Source organism: Oxyura jamaicensis, chromosome 3 (assembly GCF_011077185.1).
Source record: "Oxyura jamaicensis isolate SHBP4307 breed ruddy duck chromosome 3, BPBGC_Ojam_1.0, whole genome shotgun sequence".
Classification (NCBI taxonomy): domain Eukaryota; kingdom Metazoa; phylum Chordata; class Aves; order Anseriformes; family Anatidae; genus Oxyura; species Oxyura jamaicensis.
Window position 1 is genome coordinate 17,130,478 of NC_048895.1, and position 18,930 is coordinate 17,149,407.

Sequence of the window (18,930 nt, forward strand, 5' to 3'; positions counted from 1 at the left end):
TTTATTTATTTATTTATTTATTTATTTATTTATTTATTTATTTATTTATTTTATTGCTGCTTTTTTCCTCTGGCAATTCCCACCTGGCTTCTTAAACTGAAGCTTGTGAGCTTGTGTTGAGCACACTTTGTCCTGCTCTTCCTCCTCCACAGCCCTCCACCCACAACATTAAATGTTTTTCATGAAAATGGAAAGAAAGGCTGAGGCATCACACTGAGTTGCTTTGAATTTTATTAAGTTACTTACATGAAGAGAATACAGTGGTTGAAACATTTATCCATAATTCCAGAAGATGCCAGAAGGGCTGCGGTATGAGTCAAACCATAAAATTAAAACACAGGAGAAGCCACATGAGACGGACGAGAAATTAGATTGCATAAGTTCCACGATTCATTCTGATATATAACTGAGAACAAAAGTAAAGTCTTTTTTTTTTTTTCTATGTTTTTAGTATTCACATGGCACTGATTTCTGTAAAGCAACTGTGAGCTGGAAGAACACTGCTTCAAATCCCTAAATCCTCAGCAGTTAATTTTCTTTTACTGGAGCTGTGGGATTTGAAATAATGATTAAAAATACAGGGGAGAATGCATAACCAGAGCTGGGAGTTTATTCTTAGCTGTAATGACTAATAATTTGTAACTGCTCACACTAAATGAAGTCTTGTTTGAAAATGTGTACATTGTGGATGAAACATTGTTACAGAGAAATGTTCTGATATTCTGCATTGATCGCTTAAAGCGTTGGTTTGGACTGTTTGATGGAGATTGCAATAAAACCTTGTCCGTCCTCCAGGAATTCTGCATCAAAGGGGCTACACAGCAGGTAACACATAACTGGTCTGAGATACGATAGTCAGCTTACTTTTTTCACAGCTTCCATTGCGTCACTTAATTCTTCATTTCTATGATTTGTGTTAAAAGCCCAGCAGGTTAAAAAAAAAAAAAAAAAATGATTCCAGCTTTTTTTCTCCTGGCTCTCTGATATCAAGTAAAATGTTCAGTAAAATGAGCTTGAATCTCGTAGAGTGGGAGGTGTTTGCATGGAGCTTGTAAAGAGCACATAAAGGAGAAAGGTTTCCTGGATTTGACACTTACACTTGTTGTTCAGCACGTTAAAACACTTCTTTACCTGTGCTTGTGGGTGACCTGCATATCAGTATGTAAGTTCTTGGCATTTTTCTCTCCAGGTGAAAATTGTTTTGCTGGATGTATGGTAAAAGAGAAAATCAGGTGGCTGTTTAAGTATTTGCTCTGTTTGTCCATGCATTCAAGGCTTGTAGCTTGTAGAAATGAAATTAAAAAATAAAAGAAAATGAATCTAGTCTTTAGAACAATAGTGATGGTGAAATTAGTCTCTGAATTATTCTGGGCTACCTCACGCTGTCTCCACAGAGAAAACACTTCCTTTCTATACGGAGAACGATGTAAAAACATGCTTCTGTGATCCTTGGACTTGCTTTAGTTGACATCACTGGCCATGAGAGGTTGTCCTGCTTTGGCAATGTTGGTGTCTCATGTGACAAGAACAAAACAGTCTGGATCCTGGTGGGGTTACAGGAGTTCTCACGGTCAGGTCCATTAGAAGCCATAACCTAAGCCTCATCCTGGGATCTAATGAAGGTGGGAAAAATTATCCTCATGTTGTAATGTCAAAGACTTAGGCTGCTATTCTCTGTACAATGCCTTCTGCAGGTCTAGCCACTTTGATTTTAGGACTCCAGTTCCTAGATTTTTCACAGCCAAGTGTAGGTTGTGTGAAGTATTTGTCAGAAGGTGGGTTGCTAAATAGTTCAGATTTGTCGTTTTTTTTTGGAGCCAGAGATGTAAAAACAGGTAGTGGGAGCTAACCAGGGAGAATCTGTGCCTCTTCTCCAGTACAAGGTTATTCTCTTCATAGTCTGTTCTGGAGAATCATCACAGCAGGAAGAAGGCTGTGATGGCAAACATCTAGATTTTGGTGTTCTGACAGGAATAAAGCTGGATGAGGTAGTTGGTAAGAGGTAAGGTTGGCCATGATATAATATAGATGAACATTGTGTTCTATCCAGTCTTCCTTGTAAGAATATATCAAGTCCCTCACTTGTGCTGTACCCACGGGTTGTTCACCGGTGTTTCCTTTTTGTGGGAAAATAGGGTGCAGGAGATGGAGGAAGGGAGCATGTCCAGACTTTACCTTGGTGTTGAATTTGGGTTCAGACAAGTCATGGGAGTTGTACCCTGACCCAGGACTTAAACGCACTCCCCAATTTCCTTAGCTGCTTGTTCTTTTGGTTGTAGCTTTGCCTCGTGGGAAGCTCAAAGGCTGCAGTGGTGCTGCTTGAACCGGAGCAGAAAGTGGCAGAAGGCTGGAGCACGGCACCCAGCCTGCCAGCTCTGTGCCAGCCTCACATGACTCTTGTGCTCTGCGTACTTCCCGGTATTGCTGAGTGGTGCTGCCCCACGGGGTGTTTGTTGATGCGCTCATTGGTATGCCCTTACATGCCTCTGTGGAGGAGGATGTACAAGGGCTCCCTTGCGCAACCCAAAATATGGAATATAGTGCTTCTTCACCCACCCCTCCAGATTATTCTAGTACAAGCTACTGAATGACTGGGGACCTTACAATTTCATAAATAGCTCCTTTCTGCAGAGCCTTTAAGGCAAATATGAGTGATAGATTGAACAGCAAATGGTAAGAGAAGAAAGCCTTCTCTCCCTTTTTCCTTTCTCTCCCCTTTCCCTCCCTTCTCTCTGTCCCCCTTACAGATGAAAGACAGACAGAACACTAGAGGGAGGTGAATAAATTATGACAGTATTTACTAGCAACTATTGACTGCCTAGAGAACACTTTGGTGAGATGGGAGAAGTTACTCAGATTGACAAGAAATCAATGGTGTAAGTGATTGACATTGAGCTTAGCGAGCCAGAAGCTTACAGCTAATTACTGGTGAAAGATGTGGGGAATTCTGTAGATTTTTGAGGTTAGCAGCAGTCCTAGCAGAATCTGGAAGGAGTATTAGAGGTGACTGAGATGGAGACGACTGAAAAAAGAATTATTCTGGTTCTCTTGTATTGTTATATTTTTATATGAAGCCTCCTAGTGAGTGTACTCCAACTATCTGGGGGTTTACTAGAAGCAGCATCTCAGTGTCTTTGTGCTCTGAGTGTCTGTCTGACCGTCTCTCTCTGTTCCTGTAGTATCATGACTCTGAGTTCATGCCCCTCCACTGCTTTCCCTTTGGACATCTGGACAGAAGCTGGTGTCTAAGAAAAGGCATGGATTTGTAGAATGGAGTACATGGCAAGAATGTGTACCTATCCTACACATCCTAGATGTGTTTCTTCAGGACTGAAAGCCACAGGAGGGCTGATGGGGGCCTAATACTCTCTTTTTGCTGTGCTGTTCAGATCATATGTCAGTCTTGGAGCTAAGCATATTCCAGTGTTCCTCCTTTGCTTGCTTATTTGTGCCTGAGTGCCTCTGCTTCTGTCATTGCAGGGCTCAACTGGCAAGCCTAATGAAAGTTCTCAAAGTTATTTTTCCCAACTTCTCATTTTTATGGGAAGTTCATGGAAAAAGATGCTTGGTTCATTTTTACTTATAAGATTTTATTTTTAAAGCAAGTAAGAATCGATAGCGGTTTTCATTAAAAAACAAAACAAAAAAACAGCAAGAAGTAGTTTTTCAGCTCTGCTAGGTCATTGTGTAACTAACTGATTTTTGTGCCAGAATGCAAGCACAAAATGTTAGTTGATCCCTAGAAGAAAATAAAGATTTTATAAGATAGGGCAAATGATCTGTAGAGGAAATCTTTTCATGGTATTTAAAACAACCCCCTTGGAACTATTTCCTCAATGGATTATATTTCATTTGTATTAAGATGGTTAGGTCTGAGTTCTTACAGTTCTATTTTAAGCAAGGCCAGTATTAATCCACATTTTAGCCTATTGGGACAAATTTGTCCCTTGTGTTAACTACATTCCTTACAGTGGAGCTCTGTACCTGGAGTGAATTTGGCACCTTTTCTTGGCTTCCTAACCATCTACCTCAAGAGTAGCAAAGTTGAGTGGAAGCATTGTGCCTTTGAAAATAAGATCAGCATACTTATATAAGACTGTTGCATTGTGCTGATAGACAAAATGTCGCAAGTCTCTTGAACAAGTTCAGTCTGCAACAGACCTGAAAGACTCATGAAGCCATTTCTTCATTTTAATACTGTTAAATCTTTGCAGTGCAGGCGCATAGTTGCCGTACAAAACTGGGACGACTGCAGTTTTATTTTCACACAGTGGTACTCTTTGCATTATTTTCTCAGCTTGCTTATTGTGAAGTATTTAGGCAGAGAGATGTCTCTGAAGCTTGAAGTTAAAATCATACAGATCAATAGAAAGGGGGGTACAACACCAAACAAAAAACCCCACCAACTAGGCATAGGATTGGCCAAGGCTTGTTCTCTACAAAAAGACGCTGGAATTTGGAAGTACCTTAGGTTACTTGATTAGCCTAGCAACTTAGACTGAGTGGAATATTGCCATCATAGTCAAAATAGTATATGTTGTGATACTGTTCTGTGATTATAGAATCATACTGCCATTTCTCTGCAGACAAAGCCCTCTGGGGTTCACATTAAACTCATAATGATTTGTGTCCAGCTTCCGAGCACATCTCGTCCCTTTATGCCACAGTTTAATCTAGATATTATCACAGACATTATCGCAGTCACTTCCTGACAGCAGAATGGCACCTGACCTTGCAGCAAGTGTGGGGAGAATTGGCAGAAAGTCCATCCTCCAGCACAGTCATACGGTTCTTACTTGTGCTGTCTTCATTATCATCACTTGATAGTTTGTTATTGCTTCTCTCTGAATTGTTCAAAGGCTGCAGAATTTACCCAATGGGGGCACTGGGTTGTTCCTTACTATTTGGGATAAAGGGAGTAGCGGTGTTTGTTTTCTGTGGGGAAGAAACAAAGTGCAGCAGAAGAACTTGCAAAAGTTTCCGGCTCTTCACTTGTGTGTATCTTATTATAAAGAGGAGGTCAGTGAGTGTGAGAGCACTGTGGTATGTAGTTGTCTGAGTTCTCCAGCACTGTAATGGCAGGTGCTGCAGGACTTCCACCACTAACCATCAGCAGTGTTTTCTGTAGTCTAGCTTCCCTTTATTTTTCTTCTAGCTGGACGTTTTCTTCCTATTCTACAGCTGGAATACGGTCTGTGAATTTCTTTGCCATGAAGAGGCAGAGAAGGTTATATGTAACCTGTAAGGTCACTTACATCACTCGTGGGATTATCCTTTGTGAGCGAACAGAAATAATCTGTGTCCATCACTTCGAGAAATAATCAAAAAAATTGAGGTAGGCACAGAGAAGGCAATGCGGAGAGAGTTGGCTTGGTTCTTACTGTGTCGGTGCAGCCTTGCCTTCCTAAGGCCAAAAGCCATGTCTCACGGGGATTTGAAGCCTTAACTGCTGGCCTCAGGAAGAGGAGAAGAGGAAGCAGTCCAAAGAATGCTGCTGAAAGCTGCCAAGCACACAGCATGCATCCTGTGGGCAAGAGTGTCCATCTCCCCTAGCACAAGACTAGGATTAGCTGCACTGCACAAACTTCCCAGTCTTTGCTTGTGAGCTTTGTAGAAATAAGGGAAAACATGAATACTTGTCACGCTACTGCTTTGTCCTTCGGGGCTGACACAGTTATAGGGCAGTGTTTTGAATTCTGAAAGCCACAGCACTTATTTCAAACCTCAGAAAAACATTAGCATTGACAACTGTGCCATGCTCTTATTTTTATGTGGAAGCTCTAGAAAAGTGGAACTGTTCAAAATAGCACATACCTCAAAGTTTTACATAGCAAATCAGCCAGGTGCTCTTAAAGAAATGCAAACCAGTCTCTGCTGGCATGTGAAAACGTTGCATTACAAAACTTACAGCTTCATTGTACAGCAGTTCCATTCACACATTCTACAGGAAGAATGTAACAAATGAGGCTTTCTGAAGCTGAAGCCAGTGAGACCTCACTAGCTTGTGTCAGTAAGGCTTGGAGACTTTGGCAGTATTATTTTTTTCAGCTACAGTATGATGGTAGGAGATATCCAAAGCCTGTAGTAGTTGTGCTAAACAAAAAATAATGCACAGACTCTCATGATTTCATGTAAGCCCTATGCCAGACTACAACCATAATAATCATGACTAATAACTTGCTCTTGGATCCTTTTACTCAGCTGTCTGAAAGTGCTAACAGCTGCCTAAATATAGATGAAAAAGTAACTCTGGAAGGTTCAATGTATTCATTTCAATCTTTCTTATGAAAATGAAAGCTGGAAACTTTCATGGAAACACAAGGGACAAAAGAGGAAAATCTTTAAGGCTTTCATGTAGAAAACCTTCAGGTATCAGTGCTTTGTGGTTTCAGCTGGATTGACACATTGTCAGCATTTTCTGACAGTGTGTTGGATAATTACAGAAATATCTTTAAGCTTAGTATATTGTGTCCTGTTCTGAATTTTGGAGCTCTCTCAAGAAATGGAAATACTAATTAGAAGAAGGTGTGTAAAGAACAAACTTGTCTGGGGATTAAATGCTACTGATTAAATAATGCATCAAACTGTCACAGTGACAGTTACTTTACTTGATTACCCACAAGCTTTATGAACATTTACCAGAGCTGTCCTGAATGTAAGGTATGTCAGAACATTACTTTGAAGGAGTTGCTAAAGACATGGGTTGCCTTTACTAGGAGCAAATGTTTGTTGAGCAAGGGGAAATCTGTGGGATTATGTTGCTTTACACCTGGAGAGTATCAGTGCTGCCATCCTTAGCAGTATGAATACACAACAAATATCCCGTGAATAATCTTTTTATTAGGCAGGAATAAGATGAGGCTACCAAGCCACATTCCTCCATGCTTAAAAATCATGTAGGGGAGAAGGAAATAACAGCTGATAAAAGCCATTTACCTTTCTCAATATAGCTGTTAAGCGGTCGTCTTCCCTTTCCTTTAAAAAATAAAAATAAAAAAATTAATCACTGTCACTGTCTCTAAAAGGGGGGTTTCAGTCCTAGGCAGCAATGTTCAGTCTCAGGAGCCTGTAAGACACGGCTGGTCTGAGTGCTCTCTCCTTCCTTTCGAAAGCAGATCCATCTGCCTGCTCCGTCTTGATGACCCTCTGAACTGAATTGCAGTCGACATGCTAGGGGCTTGCTGGGAGGTGAGAAAGACCTGCCCTATTTGCTGTTAATGTAGACACGAGTATTTACCTTGGGAAAGGTGTGCTTTTGTGTAGCTGATGATAACAACCCTCCCATGTGAGCATAGCCAAACTTGGTGTAACATTTTGTAAATGCTGGAGGGCTCAAATACTGTAGGCCGAGAATTTCACAGAAGCTGAACTCGAGTTGGAGGCCTGTCTTACACATTTTAATTTTAGTAGGACAAAAACATCTGCTAATTTATGTATCAAACATTTAATGCTGATGTGCTTCACTGTCATATGTACAAACAAAACAAAGTATACCAACTGTTGCAGAAGAAAATAATGCTTTAGTAGTGCAGAGGTGGAATTGATTGTCAGCTGAACATTTGGTATTCTTAATTATGTCTCTGAAATATTATTTCAGAGAAAAAATGTTTCTGTAGAGTCATAGAATATCCCAAGTTGGAAGGGACCCACAAGAATCATTGACTGAATCATCAACTGTTGGCTCTACACAGGATCCCCCTCCCCCTGTCTCCAGGGTTGAAAGTGGCAGTTTTCCTCCTGTCACCAAAGATTTTAAACTGGACTACTTCATGGTGACTGTGGCCAAAATTCTTCTTTTTTGGGATGGAGGTGGTCGTGATACGGGGGTAGGCTGACTTGCTCTAGGTGACCTATCCAATCCGGATGGGCCTTTGTCTATATCATTTGCCTGTAGACTAGGGAAAGTCCAGGAAAGAAGTTAACTTAGAAGAGTTCCTAGAATTTCACAGCAATGAAATGTGCCTGGGTAATATTGCCTCAGAGCAGAGATGCAGCTGCCTAGCTTACTGCTCTGGTACTGTATTACATCAGTACTATGGTCAGCCTTTTTTGTCTCTAGAAACTTACAAACAGTCAAGTTTTTTGATTAAGAATTCAATGGACAAAAATATATATATATTTCACTTCTGTCCTAAATCTTGACTTGCCACGTCATTAGTGCAGCTGTTGAATTTTTTTCAGTTTCCACTGAGCATTATCACATTCAGGACCTGCATTCTAGCACATTGGATTTGTATTTCCTAGAAGGAGCAGCTTTGGGCACTGAACATGAAGTGCCTCAGACTGAATTCTCAGAAAGCACTGACTATGTACCTTCTGCTGTCTGACTTCTTAAAACCACTGCCATTTTTGATGTAATATTTTTCTGCTCATTTAGATGGTCACACTAGAGAAGAAAATGTTTTAAGTCCTTTATTACAAAGATCAAAAGTCATGGTTACCATTTACATACACAATTTACAAATTATTCACAAAGGGAGTAACAGATATGCAAGAACTGACAGCTTACTTCAGCCCAAGTAGGGGATGGGACAGTATCGTTGTTTCCCTGGTTTATTTACTGAAAGAAAAGATATATTTGTTTTCTTTGTTGTTGTTGCCTGTATATGTTAAACACTGACCCAGTGTTTACGTAGCACCTTTAATCATAACTGTGCAATTGCTTACATGCTTATCCTTATCTGAAAGAGCATGAAAAGAGCATTGAAATCTGCACTTTGATCACAATGAGTGAGGAGTTTCTGTTGGCTGGAAATCCTGTAGATTTTGGTATAATATAGTAGTCAGGCTTAAAAAAAGTTGATTCATGTGATTTCACTGATGTGAGCAATATTTCATTAAAAGAAAACCAGAGATTGCTATCAAAACTCTTACTGTAAGAACTAAATTAAGGGTGGCTGCTCTATCTTTCAAGACTATATAACCTTGACATAGACACTAGCCATGTTGTTAGAGGTCTTTAATACCACAACTAATTTATTGCTTTTCTTTCATTTAGGTTAGCATGTTTTATAGTGTTCTCTAAAGCTATTTCAGAGACTGGGAAAGTTAACATCAAAGAATGCTAATTTACCAAATCTCACAAAATAGGAAATTTATACCAGGGTATTTTATAGCACTTGACAAAAGGAGAGTTTCCAAATCCCTTGCTATGACATCCCTTGATACCAACAGTGCAGTAGCTGCCATTTATCTAAACCTACCAACATCCATAATTTGCACTTTTTTGCTGTCCACTGGGATGACATGTAAACAAAATTCCTGAAGGAGCACACTGATTTAGGAGCAAACATATAAATATGGAAATTTCCAACATGATAGATACCGCATCCAAATTCTAAGCAATAAAGCAAAACACTTCACAAAGGGTGTTACATCTAGTGGGCATAATCCAGATAGTTATGACACTATTAAGATAGGATGACTTTCTACCCAGGAATCAAATATTCTTTACCATGATGCCTACAGTATTCCCAGGGTATAGATAAAGAGCGTTGCAGATGCCATGGTAAACTTGAAATACAGTAATAGGCAAAGATTTCAGTGGCACCACCAGTACATACAACTGAGTTATTGGAACCTTACGGAACAAAGCGACGTTACAGTATGCCTTTGTTAAGGCTTCTTGCTGGTTTAAAAAGGTAGATTTTTTTTTTTAAGGAGTTTGTCCAGCAGTATTGGTTGCACTTCTCTTCAGTGGAAGGTCTCTTTATTGATCCACATAAGACTGCGTGTTTCATTCGGTTTGCATTCGTACTCAATACTGCCAAAGCTGTTTCCCCATTGGCAGTGATCCCGTTTGTGGTAGTTGTAGAATTTGACTTGCCAGACCGTTTCAAAAACGCCAATGTCATTAAACTGTGAGGAAAAGGGAGCATCAGTGTTAATAAATGAAAGGAGTAAAAATGTTCAAGTTCCTATACTGATAAATGTTACTGACAGCAAGAATCAAAGCTATAATCCTTCTCAAGATAACACAGCAGTGGTGGCATGATGACCTCGAAGTGACTTGTATATACTCTAGGTCACGTAGCGGTGATCTGTAGTGAAATAGGCTATTGCTTCAACTATATACCATGCCTAGAGGCTGTAGTTAGGATAGAGAAGATTCCTTCTTTGTAGCCCTCTGTCTACAGCACCATGTCTCAGTGTCATGACTGAGATATGCTGCTATCAGATCACTTACTCCTCCTCTGGGTTTTTGTTCCACATTTTACGTGAAACTTAAGCAAAAGTTCCCGTTTCTATGTTTCTGCAATTACTAGTTGTCCTGTGGTAGCACAGCTTTTCCAGCTTAGGTATGAGTACCAGAGGGTAGGAAGGAGATGATCAGCACGTGTTAGTAGATAAGAGTCTAACACAGTGAAAGAATATTAAGATTCTGACTTTAAGCTGTCTGCGTGTGCAACTTAGTGAGTAAGACTATGGCTACAGTAAGTGCTATATAATAAGATCTATTTTTTTTTACATTTTTTTTTTCCTTTAAAAAATTTCCATCACTCACTAATGACAGCCTCTTCACTTGACTCTTTTTCATTCTCATCATGTGCCTGGAAGCTGACCTTAGATCATCTACCTAGGACAATCACACTCGCAAAGTCAGCATGAAAGCTCTGTTTTATAGTGACTCTTACTGAGTTGCAAGCAGAGCCTTTTGTACTCAGTTTTCTCAGAAGGGCATGGAGTTTTTTTGTTTGTTTGTTTGTTTGTTTTTAATCCAAGATGTGGTTTGTAAGCTGCTGCTGCTTAATGGACATTGCTTTAAACCTCCCCCAGCCCACTGTGGTATCTTAAATTTAGCCTGACAATGGCAGGAGTTGCTGCATGCTGACAGTGGAAGGTTTTTACTTGGCTCTACTTGCAAGTGTTACCTTAGAGGACTAGTTGAAATATTTCTGCCGCTTCCTTTGATGAAGGCAAAATCAGACATACAAGCTGTTTTACCTCTCCCAAAACTTAAAATAAGGATCCTTCACTATTCCCCTCTGATGGTAATCCTGAAACCAGCAGTAATGCAAGATAGTAAAGGTGAAGCACATTGAATATTACTGGGCACAATCCACATGGAGAAGTCCTCAGTGGAGAGGAGCATCAACCACCCTTGCCCGAAAATTGAGGAAGAAAATGGATTGATCCAGAAGAAAAAGCGTTTCTTTACAAAAGTATTTGTAAAAGGTGATACAATCAGAGCAGTATTGCATTTCATTAATGTACAGAAAAATCTGAATTTCTAAAGAGATGAAGGAGGAAAACAAATTATCTTTCTTCACTGACCCATTTTGCTGAGCTACTCAGAGTACTTTGTCTGACAGCTGTGGATTTCCAGGAGAAGGAAATAATTCATTTCAGAGCTTTTCTACTACTGTATGCCTCCCCCCAAACCCAGTTCTTAGCACATGCAGCAACTTTGTGGCATAATGAACGATCTGCATCCTCTGAGCTCCCTTGAATTCCCATGGCTCCTGCAGCTGAATCCTGGCTCCTCCACTGGGCCAATATGTTGCCTTCCCCAGGGAAGAAGGATGTCCCTACCCTGGGGTAGGCTCAGCTTGGTGCTATAGGCAGGAGTAATTATTTAATTGCTCCCTCTGAATCTCTGTGCTTGGATGACTTGGCTATTTGTTATGGGAAGAGAGATCTGGCTTCTTAATCAGTCTTGGTATGATCTGTCCAAGAACAAAATCAGACCCAAAGAGAGGTATCTAACTTGGTTTACACAATTTGTTAGACAGTTGAGAGTTTTCTGGGTAGTGGGCACAAGTGAGCAGTCAGCTAACAGCAACACATCCTCATTTTCTGGAATCCAGACACAGGATTGTTGTTTTACATGTATATACTATGTCTGTAAGAGGTAAGACAAAATAGGAGCACAAAAAAAGTTATACATTTAAAATTTCAAAGCAGACAGGAAATACATTTATCACTTGCATGGATATTCTGTCTTCTGGGCATTAAATTGGCAGTATCAGACCAGGTCAACATCTGGACTGACCTCTCAGTCTATTCCTAATGTGAGTTCAGACTTTTAAGCTTTAAATAGTCCTTTTCTCCCTAGGATATGTCAGGATCCTGCCCATTAGAGAAAAGCAAGTGGAGGCAGAAGTTCCTCATAATTGAAAGAAATAGGAAAATGTAAAGCAGAGTACAGTGAGCCTAGTTTTGAAGATTCAGGAAGTAGATATTAGAAGCAGTTTTTTAACTGGGGTGCCTGGGGCTTGTTCCCTGAATCTGTCATAGCTCTGGCTAGCTAAGCAGCTAAATGATGAGTTAAGCATGTAAATCCCTGTTGAGGTACCTATATTTGATACTTAAAAGTATCAGTTGTAGACTTCTAAGTCTATACTGAAGAACCAATCTGTCAAGATCAAACCCTAAAATGGGTTGAGGACTTGCTTAACGCTTGCAAATCCTATTAGTTTCATGGTTTAGTATATGAGAATTTGATTTGTAAAGCTACTGTTTGGATAAATATTGTGGCTGTTCGTTCTTATGTTGCAGGGAGATGGCTAGGAGCCTGTGTCTGAAAACCAGACCCTCCTTCCATTACTTCATTTGTGTTTTACTGGTCTTAGCTTTCTCCACAGGAGAAGTTAAATTTCCAGATTTTCAGAGTTCATATCAGTGATGCAGTCGAGGGTACAATCCACATAGGTATCAAAATAGGTCTGCCTCAGTCAAAGCACGTGTGTTTTTGGGTCAGTGCCCTGTAACCTCCTGGTATAAAGCCATTATGAAACAGAACTGCTATGCTGAACAAGTGGTTTCCCACAACCCTGCTCAGTGTCAGTGCTATAAAAATTCTCACCCTTCTCCTTCCTCCTGAGAAGAATATCACCAGCCTATAGTTTCTGTATTTGTTAGAGGAACAGAGTCTGCTGGTCAGAGTCATCCTAGGCGTTCGGGTTCTTGGGTGTTAAAAGGAGGCAAATGTGCAGAGAAGGGATTAACATGGACAAATACTGCAGGGTAGCCTTATTAGCAGAAGATTATGGAGTGGTAACTGTTAATGGGACATTGGTGCCCAAAGTTACACAATGTGTAATTGTCAGAAACTTTAAATTAAGCTGCTACAGTTCTTATCCAGAAGGGTATTGCTGTGCCAAATGGCAGAAGATTCCAGAAGGAAAAAAAAAACAAACAACAACAACAAAAAGCACACAGTAAAGATAAAAGTTAAGAAGAACTCTTGAGCGCAGTGAGAAAATGTGAGAAAAAGCTGAAATTTGAGAGGCTTGGAAACCTTGGTAGGGTCCTAAACTTGTAGAAATTAGAACAGACCCTTAGGAGGGCTTCAGCTGAAGATGACACACTGCTCCATTTCCTCTGTGATATGGGAGCTGCAGAATAAACAGCACAAATCCCTCACAGCTGTAATCAGGGCAGGGAGAAGACTGATGCAAAGCAAAGAGGGCAGCAGCTGTGAGCAGGATTTGCCCTGAAATATTTCTTGGCAACACTTTCTTCCATGGGCTTGACGTCCCTGCTGCCCGCCCTCGTCCCTCTGTGCACGGAGGACCACGTACCTGCATGTTGACCTGGATGGGCTGTCTCTCCCCGCTCTTGGTGTGGGGCACCCCTTCTGTGTCATAGATCCCCGTGTAAGAGGCCACCTGAGCATCCCTCGATTTCTCTTCCAGTGGCACATTGACGCCCCCAATGCCCATCGTCCTGCAAAGAGACAGGACCCGGCCTTTCAGCAGCCCTGCAGGCCCCCTTGGAGCTGGCACAGGGGCTCGCAGCCTGCGTGCCAGGGATGTGTCAGTGGTTTCAGCAGACTTGCAGGTGCTGCTGACTCACCGGGGCTCCCCTCCCCAAAAAATCAGGGCTCTGTAGTCACCCAGGGAAGGTGAAAAAGGAGTGTGAGGATCCCCAGGAGCTGGGGAGGGCTTGGGTGAATCCCTTCTCCGTGGCTGGCTCTGGCTGGAGGACATTTTCTTGTCTGCATCCTCCACGGTGCCGGTCTCTGCTTTGGCAGGGTGCAGCGGGGCTGGGAGCATCCCCAAGCTGGAGGGGCCCGTCCTTCTGCCCTCATAGCAAACCACGGGGAAGGAGGTAGAAAAGGAGCCAGGCCCTAATAAGCTACAGGGGGAGGGAAGGGGAAAGAAGCGACTCCCAAACGCAGCCTCTCTCCGGAGCCAGCAAACAGCTGCCCAGAGACCTAGAAACACGACAGCAAGAGGGTGGAGAGGGAGAAATCACGGCAACCCAGCGCTGTCAGCCTGCCAGGAAACACTCTTAAATCTCTAAAAATAAAAGCCCTGGATGCACTTACGTGGCCTGGACGGTGCCGGGCCGGAGGGCCACGTCGATCTTGTACTTGGCCCCGGTGAGCAGCTTGATGGTGCGGTTCTGGCCAAAGCGCTGCCCGTCCACCTTGAAATACACGGCCCCGTCGTTGGGCTGGATCCGCAGCGACACGCTGATCTTCACCAGGCTGGGGATGTCACCCATGGCGAGTGGCCGGGGGGGGGCTGCCCTCGTCTCTCCCCCCTCCGCAGCAGGGCAGAGGAGACCGAGGCGGCGAGGGAGAGGAAGAGGAGGAGGGAGGAGGAAGAGGAGGGGCTGCCGGAGCCCAGCCGGCCCAGCCCTTCCCCAAAGCAGCGCACGATGGATTTAGATTGCCCTTCCCCTATAATCACGGCGCAGCGTCTGGGCGCCGGGTTCCCTCTTCTCCACTGTCCCTCCCTGTCCCCTCTGTCCTCCCCTGTCCCTCCCTGTCCCCCCGCAGCCCCGTTCCCAGCCGCTGACCGCCGCCCCAGCCCCGTTCAGCACCGCGGCCCCGGACAGCGGCCCCGAGCCCGGGCTCCCCCGCCGCCTTCCCTCCCCGCCCCATCCTACTCTTTTATTTTCACAGGAAAAAACCACCACAAAGGCGGTGTCAGACCGGAATGGCAATTCTTCAGCCCTTTACCAATGGCTGCCACCATCCCTTCAAGGATCTGTGCACGTCCTGCCTTAATTCAGCTCCCACGTCGCTGCGTTCCAGCCTAATGCTCAGAGATTGCTTGTAGAGCAGCTGGAGGTTCAGGCACCCTTTCCATTCTTCTGCAAAGAAGATTTTTTTTTCTTTTTTTTTTTTCTTTTTTCTTTTTTTTCCTTTTCATTTTCACATATGTTCTATTTATTGTCAAAACTGCAACATTCTCACAGCTGACACAGGATTTGGACCATAAATATATTTTTTTGATTGAACATTGCAACAGTTAATGATTTCATTCAGAGACTTGCACAGCTAGTTCACCTACATGATGTGCTGGGCCTGCTATTTTCTTTGTTTTCCTAAAGCAAGGATGTACATGGGGTGGTAAAACGTAGTATTGTTAAGTCATATGGAAGATTTGACATTACCCAGCTGCTTTTCATTCTGTCTGCAAGTTAATTACTGATTTTATTTTATTTTATTTTATTTTATTTTTTGTAACAAGCAAAATAACACATACTGCTGAAAACTTCTCAACAAAAATCTTACTGTATTTGATTAAGTATTCAGTTAAGAATACGCTTCATAACTTGTTCAGCAAGCAAGGTTTCCACAAAAAATAAGAGCAGGGCACGATTCCTACATCTCAGAAGGGTGTATATAACAAGCTCTCTAAAAAATACCCCCCTTTGATAGCAGTCATTGGTAGGAGGGACTATCCTATAGGAAAGTTGTTACATGATGCGGTCATTACTTCTCCCATTAAACAGTCAAGAGTGAAATAAATGCCATTTCAAAACAAAATAAAGCCAAACCAAACAAGTTCCTTATGTATGATGAGGTAGCTGCATTATCAACATTAATATATGACAAGAATCTTACGGGTTTGGTGAGTCACCTAAGACTCTTGTATTGTCATAGGACAACTAATCAAAAAGTAGTTGCATTTAATCAAATAGTAAGTTCCAGGAGCAACTCATCCCACAGTGGGGGCCTATGTTTCATCACAAGTCATACACTGAACTTCGTTGATTTGTTGCCCGGATCTTTGCTGACTTTAAAGCTCCTCAAGAACAGACATCAAAAATTGGGTAAAATGAATTCCTCCAACACTCCAACCATTGTCTAGGTCAGCAGTGAATGGTCTCAAAAATATCTTGGAAGTCATCAATCAAGTGGCATGTACAGGTTTTCACATGAGGAAGCACCTGCGATATTTAGACAAATATACCTTCATGGCTCAAAAAAGAGCAGGTGTGCATTTCTCCTTATCTTGTTTGATCATTGCAAGAGACTTCCCTTTTTTTATTACATTCTGCCAAGAATATAATTCTGCTGTGCTTTGTGGCTTGTTGAAAGTTTTGCTTGCAGCAATTCCCACTTCTGTAAGTTTAATTGTAATTCAGTAAGAAACCACAGAGGCCTTACACATGGGGAATCTGATAGCATCACTTAAAGCAGTGTGAAGAATAATGGCCATTGCCAGGGATTGGTTTTACTCCTCTCACAGGCCAGACATATCATGTTGTAGTAAATTGTGTGTGGCTAAAGGCATTGATTGCAATTAGCTTCCCAAGTACATGAGAGGTCAGATCTATAACGAGTTTTTTTTTCCCCTTATTATTTCTGCCTGCATGATCACCTTTCTGTGGGCACAGCTCAGGCTGTGATTTTATTCCAGACCACTATGGCAAAATAGCAAACACAAGGGAGAACTTGAAAAGCATTGTATTTTGGATCATGTATACATAGGCTGAGTAACTGTTTTACCAGGTGAAAGTGAAATGTGGTGAGGGAGGAGCATTTATGCAGAAGCAGTTTTAAATGTAAGTATTGTCTTTATTGATCTAATAACTTCAAATACCTTTAGTGCTTACATTTATCTAACCCTACCAGATGTTCTTTATCATTGTAGATGACAGGGGAGAGGCTACCTTTCATAAGTCTTTCCGGGAGGTTATTTTTGTTGCTGCAGTGTAGCGACTGCCCTTAATAGCTGTGACCAGCTTCACCTGGAGTCTCCACCCAAAACCTCTGCCTATGGACCCTATTTGAGGTCAATCCTGAGCCTTCACTCTCTGCCTGAGCTATGTGCAGGAGTGCTGGTCTTAAATTTTGCTACAGGCAATGCCCTGCCAGTTCTCATGCAGATTTTCTGTGGGTTCTAGGCCTTAGGGAGATGCTGGTCTGCTTAGTTCCCTGATGTTACCTGCTTGATTTTCCACGTGGAGAAAAACAGCTGCAGGAATAAGGAGGCAGTGTGCTTTTTGCTGAAAAAAAATAAATGAATTTGCTCTGAGCACAGAGCAAATGCAGTGACCCTTACAAGGTTCAAAACTAAATATGTTGTAGGAACTACACCATGTCTTAAGTCATAACAGTAGTTTATTTCTAGAAGCAAATAGATAGGCTTACGTGTCCTTCCCTTCATCATCATCATTATTATTATTTATTCTTTCAAGTCTGTTTTTTGTTTCTCTGGCATCTGAGACTTCACAGGCTATTATCTGGAGTCAGTAGGATACATTAAGCTAATTCCCTTTCCTTTGGGGACAGGAACACTGCAGAATTCCCATGTGCACTGAAGAGGGTGGTGAGTTTCCTCAGGTGAGCAGCTACTAATGTGTTCATTCATCCTCCTCTCTTTTTCTTCTAAGAGCTGTGATGGTTGCTTGCTGCACCTTCATCTTTCTAGACATCTCTCTTGTGCCTAGGCCTTCTCTGTTTTGCCTGCATCAGCTACGTGTGTTGCTGATGGAGAAACACTATAGGGAAGAGGTAAGTCACAGGTGAGGTTTGATGTATTCAGTGAAAAATCAGAGCTCATATGCATGCAAGCCACGGAATATGCTATGTGCTGGTCCAATGTGCCTAGAAAACATTCTGGATAAGTCCATCTGGTGTCTTGAATCCACTCTAAATGATCACTCTATGTGTGACGTGTCAAGTGCATGAACATTTCAGTATCACTATTTATGTAGATCTCCCCATTTTCCATTTAATACGTTAATCCTGCTGCATGGCTCTACAAGAATTAAATACATGAAACCTGCTTTAAGGCCAGAATAAGATGGCTCCTTTATGACAGACATTTAGGTCCCAAGGTTACAAGAACAATTACTGCGATCTTTCCCTGCTTTCTTCTCTTCAGTTACTTTCCTAATACCATGCTAAATGTGAATGTTCTGGTTTTGGGTTTCTTTTTGAGAAGTGAATGTAAAGCCACAATCTCTCGTTTGCTAAAAATAGCTGTGTGTGTGTTGCCACATGGAGTGAATTGTGCTGAGCCGTGCATCTGCCAGCTCTCAGTTTAATACTGTAATTCTTCTGAGATCTCTGCCTCTGAGTAGAAGTCAGAAAGGCTTTTACTTCTACTTGCAGCTGGACCTTTGCAAACCTTATGTTATTTTTCCCATGTAGACAATCATTTTGATCATATAGCATTTGATTTAATTTCTCTGGGAAATCTGGCTTGATTTGCTGGAGAGATGCGTATTTCTGGAGAACTCAACCGTTCTGTTACAGATGGAGTGGGCTTATAGCACTTAAAGTGCAGCAGGCAGATTTGAAATCCAGCCATGCAAGGGCTATCACAGAGAGCAGCAAAGCTGATGGAACAAGCTGAAGAGCTGCCTGTGTTCCTTGCAGCCGACACATTTATTTACAAAGAAATGGCTGGGTGTAAATGCCCACCAGTATCTCAGCCAGATGCCTTGCTCACATAAATGCAGGTGATTGCATTTTTTGTAATGCTTGCAGGAGCAAGTCCTGAAGTGGCAGAAAGAAACATAATTTTCTGAGGCAGTACAGCAGCAAGATGTCTCTTACAGGAACGGTTCACTTGCCAATAAGCTGAGCTAAGATATTTATCTATGATCTCTGCTGCAGATTGTGTTGTTGTGGCAAATGTTTGTAATCTGCCATCATGCACCATCATTTGGGCAGAAATGGGGAGAACAGGGTAACTTACAGCAGATTTCCACAATTCAAGTTACAGTCATGTTCTGCCA

General features: G+C 41.9%; 1 protein-coding gene and 1 long non-coding RNA gene across 3 annotated transcripts in view; one reads left to right on the top strand and one right to left on the bottom strand.

Annotated features, from left to right (window-relative positions):
* The window catches only part of LOC118163574, a 17,606-nt gene extending 16,530 nt beyond the window's left edge, over positions 1-1,076 (top strand). For both annotated transcript variants that reach the window (XR_004749121.1, XR_004749122.1), the window contains one exon: positions 153-1,076. This is a non-coding gene — a long non-coding RNA (uncharacterized LOC118163574). The remainder of the gene's footprint in view (positions 1-152) is intronic.
* A 7,321-nt stretch (positions 1,077-8,397) lies between these two features.
* CNRIP1 (cannabinoid receptor interacting protein 1) lies at positions 8,398-14,690 on the bottom strand. The gene is made up of 3 exons (XM_035320329.1): positions 14,273-14,690; positions 13,524-13,668; positions 8,398-9,858 (listed from the first exon to the last, which is right to left on the bottom strand). The coding sequence occupies exons 1-3, from the start codon at positions 14,449-14,451 to the stop codon at positions 9,694-9,696; spliced, it is 489 nt and encodes a 162-aa protein (XP_035176220.1). The 5' UTR covers positions 14,452-14,690; the 3' UTR covers positions 8,398-9,693.
* Positions 14,691-18,930: the final 4,240 nt, after the last annotated feature.